At 43.8% G+C, this 15,355-nt stretch overlaps 1 protein-coding gene across 1 annotated transcript; it reads left to right on the top strand.

Moving 5' to 3' along the window:
* On the top strand, positions 1-10,416 carry LOC125624428 (arylacetamide deacetylase-like 4). Its single transcript, XM_048825113.2, has 4 exons — positions 1-177; positions 2,440-2,656; positions 4,816-4,879; positions 9,642-10,416. The coding sequence occupies exons 1-4, from the start codon at positions 1-3 to the stop codon at positions 10,414-10,416; spliced, it is 1,233 nt and encodes a 410-aa protein (XP_048681070.2).
* Positions 10,417-15,355: the final 4,939 nt, after the last annotated feature.

The raw sequence follows: 15,355 nt of genomic DNA, 5'->3' as shown, positions 1-15,355 counted from the left end.
ATGGAGCTTGTTTACTTCTTGTTCACAATTGCAGCAGAAATATTGATTGTTTCTTTTACTCTGGTGGGAGCATGGGCAATTTATTATGATCTCTCCAATTCAGAAATCCCTCCTGGAGTCGAGCAACCTGGAAAGCTTCGCATCCTTCATTGCCTGATGGTTATTGTATGTTTTCTGGTGAGTTTTCCTGGCTTGAAACTGTGTTTACATTTTGGTTTTTGATTGACATGGGAGGGTTGGAGGGGAAGCAGGGGAAACGTTTTAAAAGTAAATGTTTAAATGTGGTGCGCTATTCTGAGCCAGAAACTAGGAGAGATGGGACAAGTATTTAAGATAAGAAGAAAAGCTGACTTTGAGTTATGGAGCAAATTCCATCCTTCTCCTGGATATGCTCTTGCCAGCAGAATTTGATGCATAAGTCAGTGTGGCAGAGAATTCAACTCTGAATTCCACTGTCCAGGGACCAGCTGAGATCAAGTCTAGTACTGAGGGGCCTGGAAATCTGCTGTTATGTACATCCTCTACTACCCCTGCCCTTCAGTGAAGAGGTATCTTAGGGCAACAGCAGCTACTGTCCTCAAGGCTGCAACAGACACCTGTAGAACAGCAGCTGGCCTGACACAGAGGTTTCCTTTCCTTGCTGCTCCATCCTTGTGGAAATACTTAGGGTAGAGTGTTCACAAATTCTGATATCTGCAAGGAGATTCATGCAATGCATACCATTTAGAAGCAACACCCTGCTTTCCACCAAATAGATAAATCTCACTGTGTGAAATATTTCCGTGCAACATAACTCAATAAAAACTGCTTGCAAAACTGAAATGGTTTAACTTTTTTTAAAAACTGGTTTGTATGGGCTAGCATGCCTTCGTGTTCAAAAAGATGTTGCCTTTTCCATAGCTTAGTTGGATTGTTGTGAGCCCACAGTGCCAGGTTTAGGTGTGATGTTCCCTTGCATGTTCATACAGATTTGCATATGTTCAGAACTATGTATGGGAGTGAAATTCACAAGCTAATAGCAGCCTCAAATGTTTGCAGATAAGTTGGTGTGTTTTGATTGTTCCATAAGGTGGAAAGGTATCAACTTTTTGCCCCCCGGCTCACTTACAGCTATTAATTTTCTTGTTGTCTAAAAGTCCAATGACTTTTAAAAGTTGGCAAATGGCTGTGAATGGACAAAGACTAATTTTGACAACTTTTGAGATCTAAGTTGAGCACATCACACAATTCTAGTGCTTGTGTAATGAGGAGATGATTATTTTATTTCTTGGTTACAGAAATGATAATCAATTTCCTGTATCTGAGGCACAACTGCATTACCAAAGTTATCTGTCTGACAGGTAGTTTTACAGTACAACTTTTTAACAATGGGGATTAGATAGCTTATGGGGATTGGTGATGGAATACAGAGCCTTTTACCTAGGTCAACTGTTCAAATTAACCTGTCATGGCAACCACAACTCACAATAATCTGAAGGCTATTTGGTTATCTATGTTGAAGGAGTTGGTAATCTTAGTTCACTTTCTAGTGGACCAATGACCACTATTGGCATGGACTGGAACTTTGTTAGCATTCTTGGTAAAGGACTTATTAGGCCATGAGGGCTAAAGCACCCTCTTGTTTGAGGCATAAAGACTGGGAGATGTAGGGGTAACTGGCACAGCCACTATCAATGAGGCATTTATTCTGAGGAAAAACAGAGGATTCCATCTCCAGGCCTATCAACATGGCAACTTTTACCGTCAGAGCTGGGGGAAAATTTCCACACGAATAGTATATTCACCAAAAAAAAAAAAAAGGCAGGTATGGGTAAACCAAAAGTATTCCCAGATTTGACACAAATTCACCAAATAGTTCTGGCTAATTCCCCCTGGCTTTAGCTGCCATTCATACAACCAGCAGCAGGTGACGGTGTCCTCCGTGTAGCCCTGTGGTTGGGATGCTCACCAGCATTCAATTCCTCCTGCTGTCTGATGTGGAGAAGAAATCTGAACTTGGGTCTCACACATTATGAATGTCTGTGGAGTATGGCTATGAATGACAGTGAATAGCCACTGGGTGAGGGGAAGAGAGAGGCTGACTCTGTAGAGGTGGTTAGCCACTCATTCATCTGTGGTATGGGAGACCCAAATTCAAGTCCCTGTTCCAATGAATATTTAATTATTTATACACAGTTCAGCAGCGTTATCGAGGGAGACAGAAAGACCCACACCAGAATGCCCCATAGCCCAGTAGCTAGGGTACTTTTGTGCACTGTAGGGAATGCAAATTCAAATCCCTTCTCCACATTAAATGGAGGGAGGAACTGAATACAGGTAGGTGCCCTAACCACTGGACTAAAAGCTATAAGGAGGGCACCAGCGCTGCCTCCTCCTATCTGCACAGTGGCCAGCTCTGGGCCATCTTAACTAATTTCTGGCCTTCCTTGTTCCAAACAGGGTAAGATTTTTGAGCGTCTGGGTTTCTGCTCTGAGATCAACTTCATCCGCTACACACAAGATGGAAAAAGCCTGCAGGAGGACCCCAAACTCTTCATAAAGGACCTGCAGTTTGAGGAGGTGCCAGTGAGGGTTTACCAGCCTAGAGCGCCTTCTGTTCGCCGAAGGAGAGGCATCATCTACTTGCATGGAGGAGGCTGGATGTTTGGAAGCATTAGTAAGTCATTAAAGGGGGGAAAAAACCACGAATGGTATTTAAAACAAATAACTCATCTGAACTGTTTAGAACCTCAAAAAAGGTTTCAGGTCTGTTTCCCATTTCAGGAGAAGTTTTGGATCAGGTCTTATTGTATCCAAATGAAGTTGTGGCTTCCATATTAGCATCTAAATGAATGTACACTGGTTGCTGTTGGTAAAAACAGCTTTCAAATCCAACCTTCTGAAGCCTGATGGCTAACGCCCTGTTTTTATTTAAATTTGTGCAACGCCTTTGAACTCTGAGGGGAGGATTGAGGTCTGTAATGTTAATTGGTGCCTGTATTTTGGGTGTCCATGTGATGTTAAAATGTCACATGGAGGGTTTTGTTTTTTGGGGGTGAGTGGAGAGTTTACACTAGATAGAAAAGATTGCCTGTCATAGGCCACCCAAAGCTTTTCCACTAAGATTGGAAGAAACATTCTCTAGGAAGTGGATTGTCACAGATTGCATTGAGGGCTAACAATGCTATCTTTGCCACAAGGAAACTAGCCTCTTGTTTTCTAGAAAACTGAAAATACTCCAGGGTAGAGCTGGATGAATAACTGATTTTTTCAGTTCACAGGCAGCTCTGCAAATAAATTAAATAAATAAATTAAAGCCATCGGTTTGGGTCAAACAGAGTGGAAAACGTTGTTGGTGGACTTTGTTGACATCCATTTTATAATTTTCAGCCCAGTGGGTAGGATGCTCACCTGAGATGTGGCGGACCCAGGCTCAGATCTCTACCTTAGAACAGGGATTTGAAGTCACATCTCTCTTCTCTTAAATAAGTGCCTCAACCCCCAGGCTATAGGCTATTCTAGGGCTGGTCTATTTCTATCTCTCTTGGTATAGCTGTTCCACTTTGTATAAAATACTTGAATAGTCACTGGGCCAGAGAGCAAGAGTGAGAATGACTCGATAGCCTGGGGCTAAGGGGGATGTAGCAGGGGGAACAGCCAAGGTAAAGTCCTTGTGCCAATGAATAATTATCTGTATAAACTGGAACAGCTGCAACAGGAGAGACAGAGTGCCCCACCCTAGAACAGCTCATAGCCTAGTGGTTAGGGCAGTCAGCTGAGACGGTAAAGACCTAGTTTCAAATTGCTGCTCCAGAACAATGATTCAAACCTTCATCTCCCACATCCAGATGAATGCCCTAACCACTAAGCTAAAGGTTATAAAATGGGCAGCAGCACGGCTGTTCCTCATGTTGTAAACCTAGATCTCCCCCGAAAAGAATTTTGGCCAAAACTATCTGGTGAATTTCTGTCATATTAGTAAATAGTTTCAGGTCGAACAAAACTGCATTTTTTGGCAAATAAACTACATGTCTGGAAATTTTGCCCCGCTCAAACAGATTTTTGAAGGGTCTTCAAGCCAGTCTCCAATTTTGGGCACACTTTCAGTTGCAGGTTTAATATCGTGGGTGCAAATTTAGGGTCCTTTTCAAGACAATTTAGCCATCGCTATCCATTTATTGCCATAGAAAGGATCAAGAGACCAACTTCTGCCCTCAGTTTCTCCCTTTCAACCCCACTGCCTTCACGGAACAATAAAAAGGTGAGACAAGTACAAGGCAGATTTAACACAAGCACATTAGCTGTGTTACAGAATATACAACAGTACTGATCGGACTGCCTCAGAGCAGTGTTATGTGATATGGTGTCAAAAATGTTGATGGCCCCTCTGGATTAGGGCTCCCAATGCTGGTGGAGCTGAACAGTAGAAAACTTTTTGAAATCTTCCCCAGCGTATAGAGAACCTACCCGTGCCTACCGTTAAATCAGTAGTAGGTGGTATGTGTTATTTGGTTGCAGTGGCGGTCTGAAAAATCCATGCCTGAGCTTCTTAGAAATATGCACGTGAAGGGAAAGGTGAAAAGCGTTGCACTTTAACAGTGCCGCAAACAAGTGAAAATGCAGTTCATGAGCTAACAAATACAACTATTTGACTGGCAAAAACAAATAAACCCAAGAAGACTAGAAATAGGCCCAAACCAAAACTACGGATTCACCCCACACTATTTAGGATGGAAAACTTTGGATCCAGGTCTGGATTAAGAAACAAAATGTTCCGCTGGGACTCATCTTAATGTAAGACACTAATTCAGTGCCATTGGAAACATTTGTTTTCAGATTCCTATGACAGAGTGTGCCGCTATTTTGCCAGAGAAAGCGAATCAGTGGTGGTGTCTGTTGGGTGAGTTAACCCAGTGCAAATGGAGATTATGTACAAGGAGTGGGTACGACAACCCTGTGCAATATCTTTGGGGACCGTTGTATTCCATGTTTATGTATTATCGTGTTCTGCTTCCTGTGGGAGGGTTACCATAGCTCTTCCACGAACTAGAACATTGGGGGTTTTCATACATCAGATCAACTGCACCCAGATTTCCCCTTAATGGTCCAGCGAAAGCACCCATTCTCAGGCTTCCAGCTCTGCAGCCATTGCCATTTGGGAGTGGAGACCTGCCTCTCCCTCCCTCCTGACTGGGGTATTTCCAGGCTTCCCAGCTGCCTGCCTTCACTGTGGTATTTCCAGCACAGACTGGCTGCCCAAGCACACCTGCTTGCTTTCTCTTCCGAGACGATTCACAGTGTGACTACCCATCGTTATAGATATCACACAGCTCTTTTTATGCTAGTCTATTTTATTGGTAAATACACTACAGAAAAAACATACTAAAAACAATAAAAACCTACTTACATACTAACAAGCTTACTAGACATCCACCCAGTTCTAACATAGGCTCCAGCAGGAGCAGTCCTTCAAAACCCCACAAAGGGGGGTCTCTTGTTTGGTCACAACTTCATAACAGCATCAGCTCACAACTAGCACACTCCTCACATTTTATTCCACCCTTTTTTACAAGTCAGGATCTTTGATCTGGAGTTTCTAGGAGCAGGTAATTAGTAAACAATGGGTTTTCCTCACCAGGGCGTACTTCAAAAGAGTGGTTTTGAAGTGGATCATTTGAATTCCCCCAGGTACTTTCTAGGAAACCCACTTCACCTGCATTGTTCCAAAAAGCCCTTTGAAGTTCTTAATATCTTTCAGGGATTGCATTAGTCAGTCTCCTAGAGAAGTTACATACTATGACAAAGCTCTGTCCTTGTCTCCGTGGGTCCCGCGTTTCTTGGCGGATTTCGCTAGCCTCAGAGGCTCGCTGTGACCCTTTATGTAGCCCTTCTCTCTCTAGAGGCAAGGGTCACAGCCGACTGAGCCATTTTCATCATAAGCCAGCAAGGGAGGTGAGGAGAAGCTATCCTCCCTTGCACAGTCTCTGTTGTCTCCCAGTCTCAGTGATTAATCAGAGGGCAAAGGGGGGGAGCCTGGGTCAGCCCTCTGCTCCGGGCTCCAGCCCAGGGACCCTAATAGTATCAGCTATGGTAACTGCTCTTTTAGAAACAGGATGCGTACAAATCCCTGGGCTACTTCCCCACAACAGCCCCCCATGTCCTCAGGCTTCACTTCACCATTGCCTCAGGGCCTCCTTCCTTGGGCCTGATATGGTATGTACTACTTAGTTCTTCCAACAGTGTAGCTTCCTCCTTCAGCTCCTGACACCCACACCCTCACTGAGTGAGTGGGAGGCTTTTAACTAGTTCCAGCCAGTCCTTGATTGGCTTCAGGTGTCCCAATCAACCTACCTATAGCCACTGCCTTCTAGAAGGATCTTAATTGGTCACAGGTGTCTTGATTAACCTGGAGCAACTGCCATTTGGTTACCATGGTACCAGGGATTTGTTTAGCCTGAGGCTAACATACCTGTTCCTCACTACTTTACTATAGCCGTCTGGCCTTGCCCCGTCACAATACCTACAATTCCACAATATCACACACTCAATTGCATTTTTAATTCAATGGACCCCGAAGACGATAAACCTAATTCACAAAGGTCCAACCTAATTCAATAAAGTATATTCAGGATATTGCAGGAAATTGTCAGTCTGTCACAGGGGTGATTGAGGCAACTCGCTGAGATGGTAAACAACTCCAAAGAGGTACCACCACCCTCTGGGTTGGTTTGAAAGTTCTGGTTGAAACTGGATTTTCCAGAGACCAAGAGACAAAGAAACAGCTTTTGGTATAAAAAGCTGAGCTTGAACTAATACAGGGTCTTCCTCTTGATTCAGCAAACAGACAGGATCTTTGGTCTTAGTAGGGTCCCAGGCCTTATTGGCCTACCACGGCCCGGTAAAACCAATGGATGATTTTGGGTACATTTAGTGTCTAAATCTGTTTATGGTTTATTATAGGTTTTCTTTGTGATGCTTTTACCTTAAGAATAAATGTTCTCTGCTGAGAAAGAGCTGTGTGGTAACTCATAATTGCTGGTATATTCAGAATATTGGTACACTGGTCATAGACGCTGGAGAAAAAGCCACCCGGGGCTGGCCATCAGGTAGACTGGCTTGCTGGGAAGATCACAATGTATGTCAGGGGGCTGTGGACCCTTAGAACCCCTGGTCAGAAGGGAGTAGGACACAGGTCCTTGCCCAGGGACAGATGACAACTAGAGACCTGACTGGGCAGTTCTGGAGTGGACCATGGAAGGGGGATACAAGTGCAGTTACCTGGAACTGTGACAGAGAGTTTAGAACTTGCATGTTGGACTTTCAGGAATATGCCTTTATTGGAGAACTGTTTGTCCAGCATTCACATTCTGCACTGTACCCCATTTTCCTCCATGCTGCGATGATGCCGGGCCTGCCCTGTGATACAAACTAGTCATCCCGCTACCCCCAACCCTGGTTCCTGCCATGAAAACAGAATTTTTTCCTTTGCATTTAATCCAATATTTACTATATTTTTTGCAGACCCAAGAAATAGTTTACCTGTGGTATGCAAATGTTATTGAGAAGGTCACACAAGGTTATGCCGTAGAACGAACAAGAGGGCATTTGAACACATGTCTAATGTCCTCTACCCTTTTTGGGAGAGCATGTGCTTCAAGCCTGTGGAAAGCAGATCTTGCAATAGGAGCCTCTTCCTCAGGGTTACTTTGTTTGGGATATGTTCTTGTATTACGTATACCATTAAATTAAGAGAGAGCATGCATCATTTTCCTATTTACAATACACAAAAGGTGCACGCCCCTCTGAAATGCCTCTTTCTCTTGTATCATAACTGCTAACATAATTGCTTCCTGTTTAGGAACGACTCCCCCTATTTTATTATTAGTGAACTATTTGTTCTTTATTTGCCTTTTCTGTCAAAAAACTCTCCTTGTCCAGTCTATTGCAGCAGAGTTAAGAGAAGTGTCTACCGCTTTCTCCTCATATGTCCCTCTCTGAAGTTTCTCACATTGGGAGGCAGATACTTGGCATTTTCAGCACCCCAGATTAATGTCAGGGAACATATCTACTTGTCGCCTCCTACTTGCTGTGCTCCACCTTTTAGAAATACTTCCTGTCTCCTTCACTCCCACAGTGGTGACTTTCTTTCATGCCACTCGTAACTTAAACATTAATTAGGAGGCTGTGGTTATCAAGAGGCAGATCAAGGCCCCTTTAAAATCTTGGCCCCATGTATTTTTAAAATATTTACTATATTCACGGTTAATGTTGGATCCTTGTTTGATTGGTCCTTTCTCTGAAGCAGTCTGTCTCTCATAAAGAGAGCTGATCATGTTTTAGTTCTGATTGTTTTCTGCTATTAAGTGGAGCCCATTCCTGTGGGAAGACTGTCTATTGAAATTTGAACAGTTGCAATAAGATTGCAACTTTATATAAAGGAAATGCTTCCTGCCCACAGAGGCCTTATTTATTTTTTGGCATAATAGTAGTAATTATTATTACTAAATAGCACACTTAATAGTAACCGTGTACAGCTCAATGAAGAAAAATGCAAAAGAATGACAAAGCAAGGGTACTTCTTAGACGCCAATAGCCATTTTGAAGAGCACATCCATACAGCTTAGAGTGAAGAACGAAGCTCCACTCAAAATTAAACTCACTATGAAGGGTATCCCCAACTCCTTCCAGTTCAGGATATTAAAATTTTTCCAGCACATGGACCCTGGGAGAGGAATGGTAGAGGGATGGAAGAGCAGAAGAAAAACAATTGACTGTAAATAGAAATTAGTTGGTTTGAACCTCCTCTCCCAATTGTTGTCTTTCCTTGTTGATGGGTAGCAAGTAAAAAATTTTAAAAAACCTAAACAGAATATTAGGGGAAGCTAAAAAGGATCCTCTTTCTGTAAGAAAATCCCGTCACCAAGAATGAAGAATTTTGAAAGAAAATTTTCAATTATTATGACTTATGTTATTACAGCTGTGCCTCGAGGACCTAGCTGAGATCTGCACTCCATTATGGTAGATGCATTCGATTCCACAATGAGGAGCAGTCCCTGCTTTTTAGAGCCTCCAATCTAAATAGATGAGCTGTGTGAGTAACCGATTTTTCAGTTCAGTAGGTGAACTAAATGATTTAAAAAATTGGTTTGTTTCCACCGAAAACAAAATTTTTCTGGTGAATCACAACCCCCCCACTCGAAAATGTCATTTTGGTTTGAACAAAATGTTTCATTTGACCCAAAACCAAATGTTTTGGGGTTTTTTATTTAAAAAAAGCCCACCTTTTAAAAAATAAAATTGACTTAAAATTCAAACAAAAATAATTTTGAATTGAAAAATCAGAACTTTTTTTTAAAAAAACATCGAAACAAAAATTTTTTGATTATTTTCGCCCCCTGAAATGATTTGCCGAATTCAATACAAATTTGCAAAATGTTTCGGACAAACTTAATCTGCATTTTTAGGCAAAAAGAAAAGTTGTGTCTGAAAAATTTCAACCTGCACTCTGAACAGACAGAGCAATCAAAGCGCGTGAGGGAAACAGAGGCACAGTTAGATGAAGAAGCTTGGTCCATGGTGAGTGACAGGCCTAAGAATAGAACTATCCCTCCCAACGCCCAGCCCTGCTTCCTCTCCAGTAATCAATGTCTCCAATGTTGTAGGTATCGTTTGGCTCCTGAGCACAAGTATCCATCTCAATTTAGGGACTGTCTCACTGCCAGCGTACACTTTATGAGGACGGCAGAAGACTATGGGGTGGATTCTGCCTGTGTTATCATTAGTGGGGACAGCGTTGGAGGCACTCTTGCTGCTGTTGTTTGCCAAGCATTAGTGAGCAGACCGAATTTTCCAAAGCCACTTGCTCAGATTTTGATTTATCCAGGCCTTCAGGCAATTGATTTTTATTTGCCTTCATATCAGCAAAACTGTGCAGTGCCCCTCCTGTACCGAGAGCACGTTATCGGCTGTTGTCTGAAGTATCTGGAGAAGGACTTCTCAGTATTGGAAAATGTCATGGAGGGGACTCATGTTCCTCTGGACGTGAAACAGAAGTGTGGGAGATGGGTAAATCCAGACAATATCCCTGAGGAGTTTAAGGCCAGAGGCTACAAACCACATTTGCCCACTTCATACTCAGATGAAGTCTATGAGGCGGCTAAAGTGGCTTTTGAGACAACTTTTTCACCTCTTCTGGCTGAAGAGTCCATTGTCAGCCAGCTCCCCCTGTCTTATATTTTAACGTGTGAATACGATGTGCTTCGGGATGATGGACTGCTCTACAAGAAACGGTTAGAAGACAGTGGTGTCCCTGTGACTTGGTACCACGTTAAAGATGGCTTCCATGGAGTGATAAGCCTATTTGATTTTGGGATTCTATCATTTCGCTCTGGTAAAAAAGCAATGGATGACATTGTAAACTTTCTAAAAAGCTTATGAAAACTGTTTAAAAATGTTTGTATATATTTTAAAGTCTATATTGATACCAAGTTTCCTGAAGTCTGGATCAAAGATTACTATGACAGGATTCAGAGTAACAGCCGTGTTAGTCTGTATTCGCAAAAAGAAAAGGAGTACTTGTGGCACCTTAGAGACTAACCAATTTATTTGAGCATGAGCTTTCGTGAGCTACAGCTCACGGGGTTTGTGGTTTTGATTCTGCTCTCGTGTTTTAGTTGGGAGGGAAGGAGAAAAATAAACAGGCCTACTTTTAAGGCTTATTGAGTTCACATTCTATAAGAATACAGAGTATTGTACAAGTTTCTTTCATTCAGTTTTGACTCCCAGACTGGAGTAATAATTTCTTTTGTCCTTTTAAATAATTCGTAATTTTAATAATTAAAGAATGCTTTCATGAGAACAGTAGAAAAAGAAATATACAATGCAAAGCAGTACCATAAATAAATACTCTTTGAATAGGAGCCACTTTTTGGTCATTCTGCCACTGCTGGGTTATACCTATTGGGATGGTTCTTGGGGTACCCAGGGCTGTGAATCACCTTGTTACTCCCTGCCCCTAGTGAGAGGTAGCCTTACCCTTGGTGACTGGGTGTCAGCTCCCTAACACCATCAGCCTTTCAGCCACTCAAGCACTCCCCTTTGGGTTATGCCAGCCTTGTCTTTGCCTTGCAGGTTCACAGTAGGTGTACCTCTGTCTCCGAGTCTCCTTGAATCATTCCCCTGTGATATCCAGCCCCTGACACTGGCTACGCACAGAAGTCCCAAATCCTCTGCCCGAAAGGAGCAGTGTACCCCAGTTTACTAGTTTTACCTTAAACCACTGCTCCTGTAAACCACACAGCACTTATGAGGAACATTTAATGAAACAAACAGATTTATTTAAGTGTAACCCTTCTGCCAGGCCGAGTTGATAGCAGCAAGGGCTGGGTTCAGTACACAGGGGTTCCCTCTCATCAAAGCAAATGCAAAACTGGCTCGAGCCCCCACCCAGTGACCTGGGAAAACCTTACACACACCCCTGGGCGCCTCAAAGAGGCAATACTTCCCCTCTCGCAAGTACAGAGTCTCGGTGTAGCAGAGAATCTTTAATAACATGAGGTAAACGACATCAGCATTAAATTGGGAAAACACCACAACTAGGGTTCATCAACCAAACCATGAGCAAAGACCCACCCCAGCAAATTGGGCCACGTCCTTTCCCTCGGGTTCTTGAGTCCAGCAATCCCAAAAATCACCCAAAGTCCAAAAAGTCCAACAACCGGAAGAGTCCATCCCCAGAGTTCAAAAGTTCATCTGCAGAGTGTTACTCCCCAGTCTGGGTAAAAATGTACGTGTGGGAGGGAAGAGGTAAGGGGCTCCTTACGTGACCTGGAGCTGACTGCCCCACAGCTCCATAGGGCTTCACTCTGATCCACTTCACAAGCCGCTCTGCTCTGCTCGCCGTCCCACAAATGGCTCTGCTCCACGTTACACAAGCAGCTCCCACTGTCCCATGAACTGCTCCACCAGCCCATCCACGAACGGCTCCACTGCACTCTAGATCTTCAGGCTCCCCACTACTTGACACAGAGCTCAGTGATTTCAGCTCTTAGTAATTTTAGCTCATTAGTGATTTCAGCTTGTAGTAGTGGGAGCCTTAGTGCTGGTGCACCATAAGGCCAAAGTGAATTCAGCACAGTACCTGTAGCTAGACTCTTAACAGACCCAAAATTAGCTCTGACATTCCACAGCGGAGAAAGACACAGGTACAATTGATGTTTCAGGCCCTCACAAAGGGACCCAACCCACACCACCAGGCACTAATACCTGCCTCTTTCAATTCACAGAGTTTTGGAACTCATGTCCCTTGCCTAGCGAGTGCTACTTAGTTGATGGCGAGTCCCTCCATCATAACAAAAGGCCAAGTACAGTTCCACTGTCCTTGATTCCCATAATCAGGGTAATAACAATTTATTCTTCCTGCCCCACTAACAGAGACACTGGGGATCCCACAGCAGCCAAAATGACCATTTGGGCAGCTATGGCCTCATTCTAGGCGGGGTCGGTGTGCCTATGCAAATGAGATCAGCCCCTGAAGTTCTTTTCCACAACTTGCCACACCTCACCACCAGATGTCAGGGTGGAGCTCATCCTGACTCTGCTTACATAAGAAATAATAGAGATTCAACTTGGAACAAGAGCGTGTGGTGGAAACAAATAATTACAATACAAAACAAAATGATAACAAGCGTAGGCCCTAGTTCACATTCTAAGAGTTGCCTTACCTGTCTAATCAACTAGGTTTTTCCTCCAAAGTCAAGCCGTTGCAGAGCTGGCTGGCTTTACAGGAACCAGGATCCAAGCTTTCATGGAGACATCACCACTCCACAAGATGTTTCCTCAGTGAATTAATCTAGAGTGCCTCTCCCCATTCTATATGATACCAACAGTCTTTTGTCTTTATTCATACACAGGGCAATCTCCTGCCTCTTGAAATGTTCCCTTTTTACCTCCAAGTAGTTTTGATTGTTTTCAGTTATCCCTGCTGTTTTTTCATTGATAGTCTTGGGATGGAGCAAGGCTAGACAACTGAGCTTTACATTACATCACTGGCTAATTGGGGAGGGGTGACCACTCCCTCCTCCTTGAATGGGCCATCACTGAGACATATTACCCTTAAGTGACAAATTTGTACATTCAAGACCTTAAAGCAGATTTTCAACTTAGTTATGTTATTCTTTAAATATTGGCTGTACACATGTTTCACAATGATTATGAGTCTTGTTAAGTTATGAGCTTTCTGTAGATACCTTACATGTTACACTGTATGTATAAATACCCTGCAAGATATGTGTTTGGTATAGTGAGTTTGCCAGGTTTGAGACAAGAGCTGTTTGTGACGAACAGGGGACCTTTGGCTAGGGGTTTCTGTATCACACCTATCATATAGGTGAATGTTTAATGGTGAATATTACGTATATGTAGGAGATTGTTTTACTGCAATTTCAGATTTACAAAAATACATATAAGAACATGTAAATTCTAGTCCTCAACATGGCAAAAGACACGTACAGAAGATTAGCCTCAAAAGTGCAGAACTCATAAAATCCCAGCCTTAAGGCTGCAAAAGTCTATAGCATTATTATTAGGAGGGTACATAGAATTATGCAATAAACGGGGCTTATCAATGCAAAAATGCATGTAGAAACATGCAGTAAAGCAACCTCAGCATTACAAAAATACATAGAAGAGCACACCCAACCGTAGTCTGAAAATCTCGCTCATCTCCTTGTAGGGGAGACCCACTGGGGTCTTTGTGACTTTGTGGACTTTGTGACCCTCAGGTACTTATGAAATGAACAATAGCCAAACTCTCTGCAGGAAGGTTCTGAAGGATTCTAATTTTACTCCAAGAGGTCCCACAAGAGGCTCTTGTGGAGGTACCCAGGGCTGTGAGGTGCCTCCCTATCACCTACTCTTCGTGTACAGAAGCCTTGTCTGTGCCTGCCAGGGTTAGCTCTCTGACTCCATGGGTAGGGTTGCCAACTTTCTAATCACACAAACTGAACACCCTAGCCCCGCCTCTTCCCCAAGGCCCTTCCTCCTTCCCTGAGTCTCAGCCCCCGTTCACTACATTCCCCCACTCTCACTCACTTTCACTGAGCTAGGGCAGAGGGTTGGGTGCGGGAGGGGTTGAGGGCACTAACTGGGGGTGCGGGCTGCTGGGTGGGGTCAAAAATGAGGCGTTCAGGGTGCGGGAGGGGGCTCTGGGCTGGGACAGGGAGTTGGGGTGCAGGAGGCGGTGAGATCTCCGGCTGTGGGTGCGGGCTCCGGGGTGGAGCTGGGGATGAGGGATTCGGAGTGCAGGAGGGGGCTGCGGGTTGAGACAGGTGTTGGGGTGCAGGAGGTTGACCCCCTGCCTAGGAGCCAGACCTGCTGGCCACTTCTGGGGTGCAATGTGGTGCCAAGACAGGTAGTGACTAGCCTTCCTTAGCCCTGCAGCACCACTGACCAGAGCTGCCAGGGTCCCTTTTTCGACTGGGAGTTCCGGTCGAAAAACAGACACCTGGCAACCTAGCCATGGGCCACAGGCAACATAAACATTCCCCTCTAGGCCTATGCAGGCCCTGTTTTCTCTCTCTACAGATCAGCGATAGGCACACTCCAACCCCCAAGTCCTCTACGCATCTGCCTGGAGTGCCCAGCCCTGGTCCACTGAAACTCACAGTATTCACAGATTCACTGCTTCCAAAGAAGCAGGACACCCCAGCGAGTCAGTTTCACCTCAGATCATTGTTCTGCTTCACAGCTCTTAGATACCCTTATACTGCAAACAAGTAAAAGTGAATTTAACAAAGCAGAGAGATTCAAGTCAGAGCAGGCAGAAGTATTGGAAACAGATGGTGACACAGAAAATCAAATCATAACATACATTCTAGAACCTAGATTCACTTACGAGACAATTTCATGTCTTACAGCGTAATGCTCACCCAAAGTCCTTCCAGCCTTTTAGACCCAGGCTTGGCTACGATCTTACGCTCATTAGACAAGTTATACTGCCAGCTTCACCTCCTGGGTGAAAGATTCGGAATATCTGTTTGTACCCCCAGATATATCAGAACAATCCATTGTACTATCAATATGCAAGACATCCCTTGCTGGTTGTTTTTTTCTTGTATACTCCTCTCTCAGAGATTTCACAATCTCTTAATCAGCATCTGTCTCAGTATGCAAATAGGCATACATTATGAGGCACACAATACACAATGACCAGATGGGAAATAAGCATCTGTTACCCCCTGCCTGAAAAGAAACTGTCTGAGAATGTCACCTCCTGCCTTAAGAACAACATTTTCAGGATAGATACATAACTCCTTAAATATTGTCTGAACATACATGTCACAGTGATTATATTAACCAGTGGGATACTGGTTCTTGG

This window comes from Caretta caretta, chromosome 18 (genome assembly GCF_965140235.1).
Source record: "Caretta caretta isolate rCarCar2 chromosome 18, rCarCar1.hap1, whole genome shotgun sequence".
NCBI classification, from domain to species: domain Eukaryota; kingdom Metazoa; phylum Chordata; order Testudines; family Cheloniidae; genus Caretta; species Caretta caretta.
This window is presented reverse-complemented; position numbering and strand designations above follow the sequence as displayed.

Bases quoted from the DNA above. Each gene is read 5' to 3' on its own strand.
- LOC125624428 (XM_048825113.2), top strand. From the start codon at position 1: ATGGAGCTTGTTTACTTCTTGTTCACAATTGCAGCAGAAATATTGATT. The intron at 2,657-4,815 runs GTAAGTCATTAA...ATTTGTTTTCAG, and splicing joins CTGGATGTTTGGAAGCATTA to ATTCCTATGACAGAGTGTGC. The intron at 4,880-9,641 runs GTGAGTTAACCC...CCAATGTTGTAG, and splicing joins TCAGTGGTGGTGTCTGTTGG to GTATCGTTTGGCTCCTGAGC.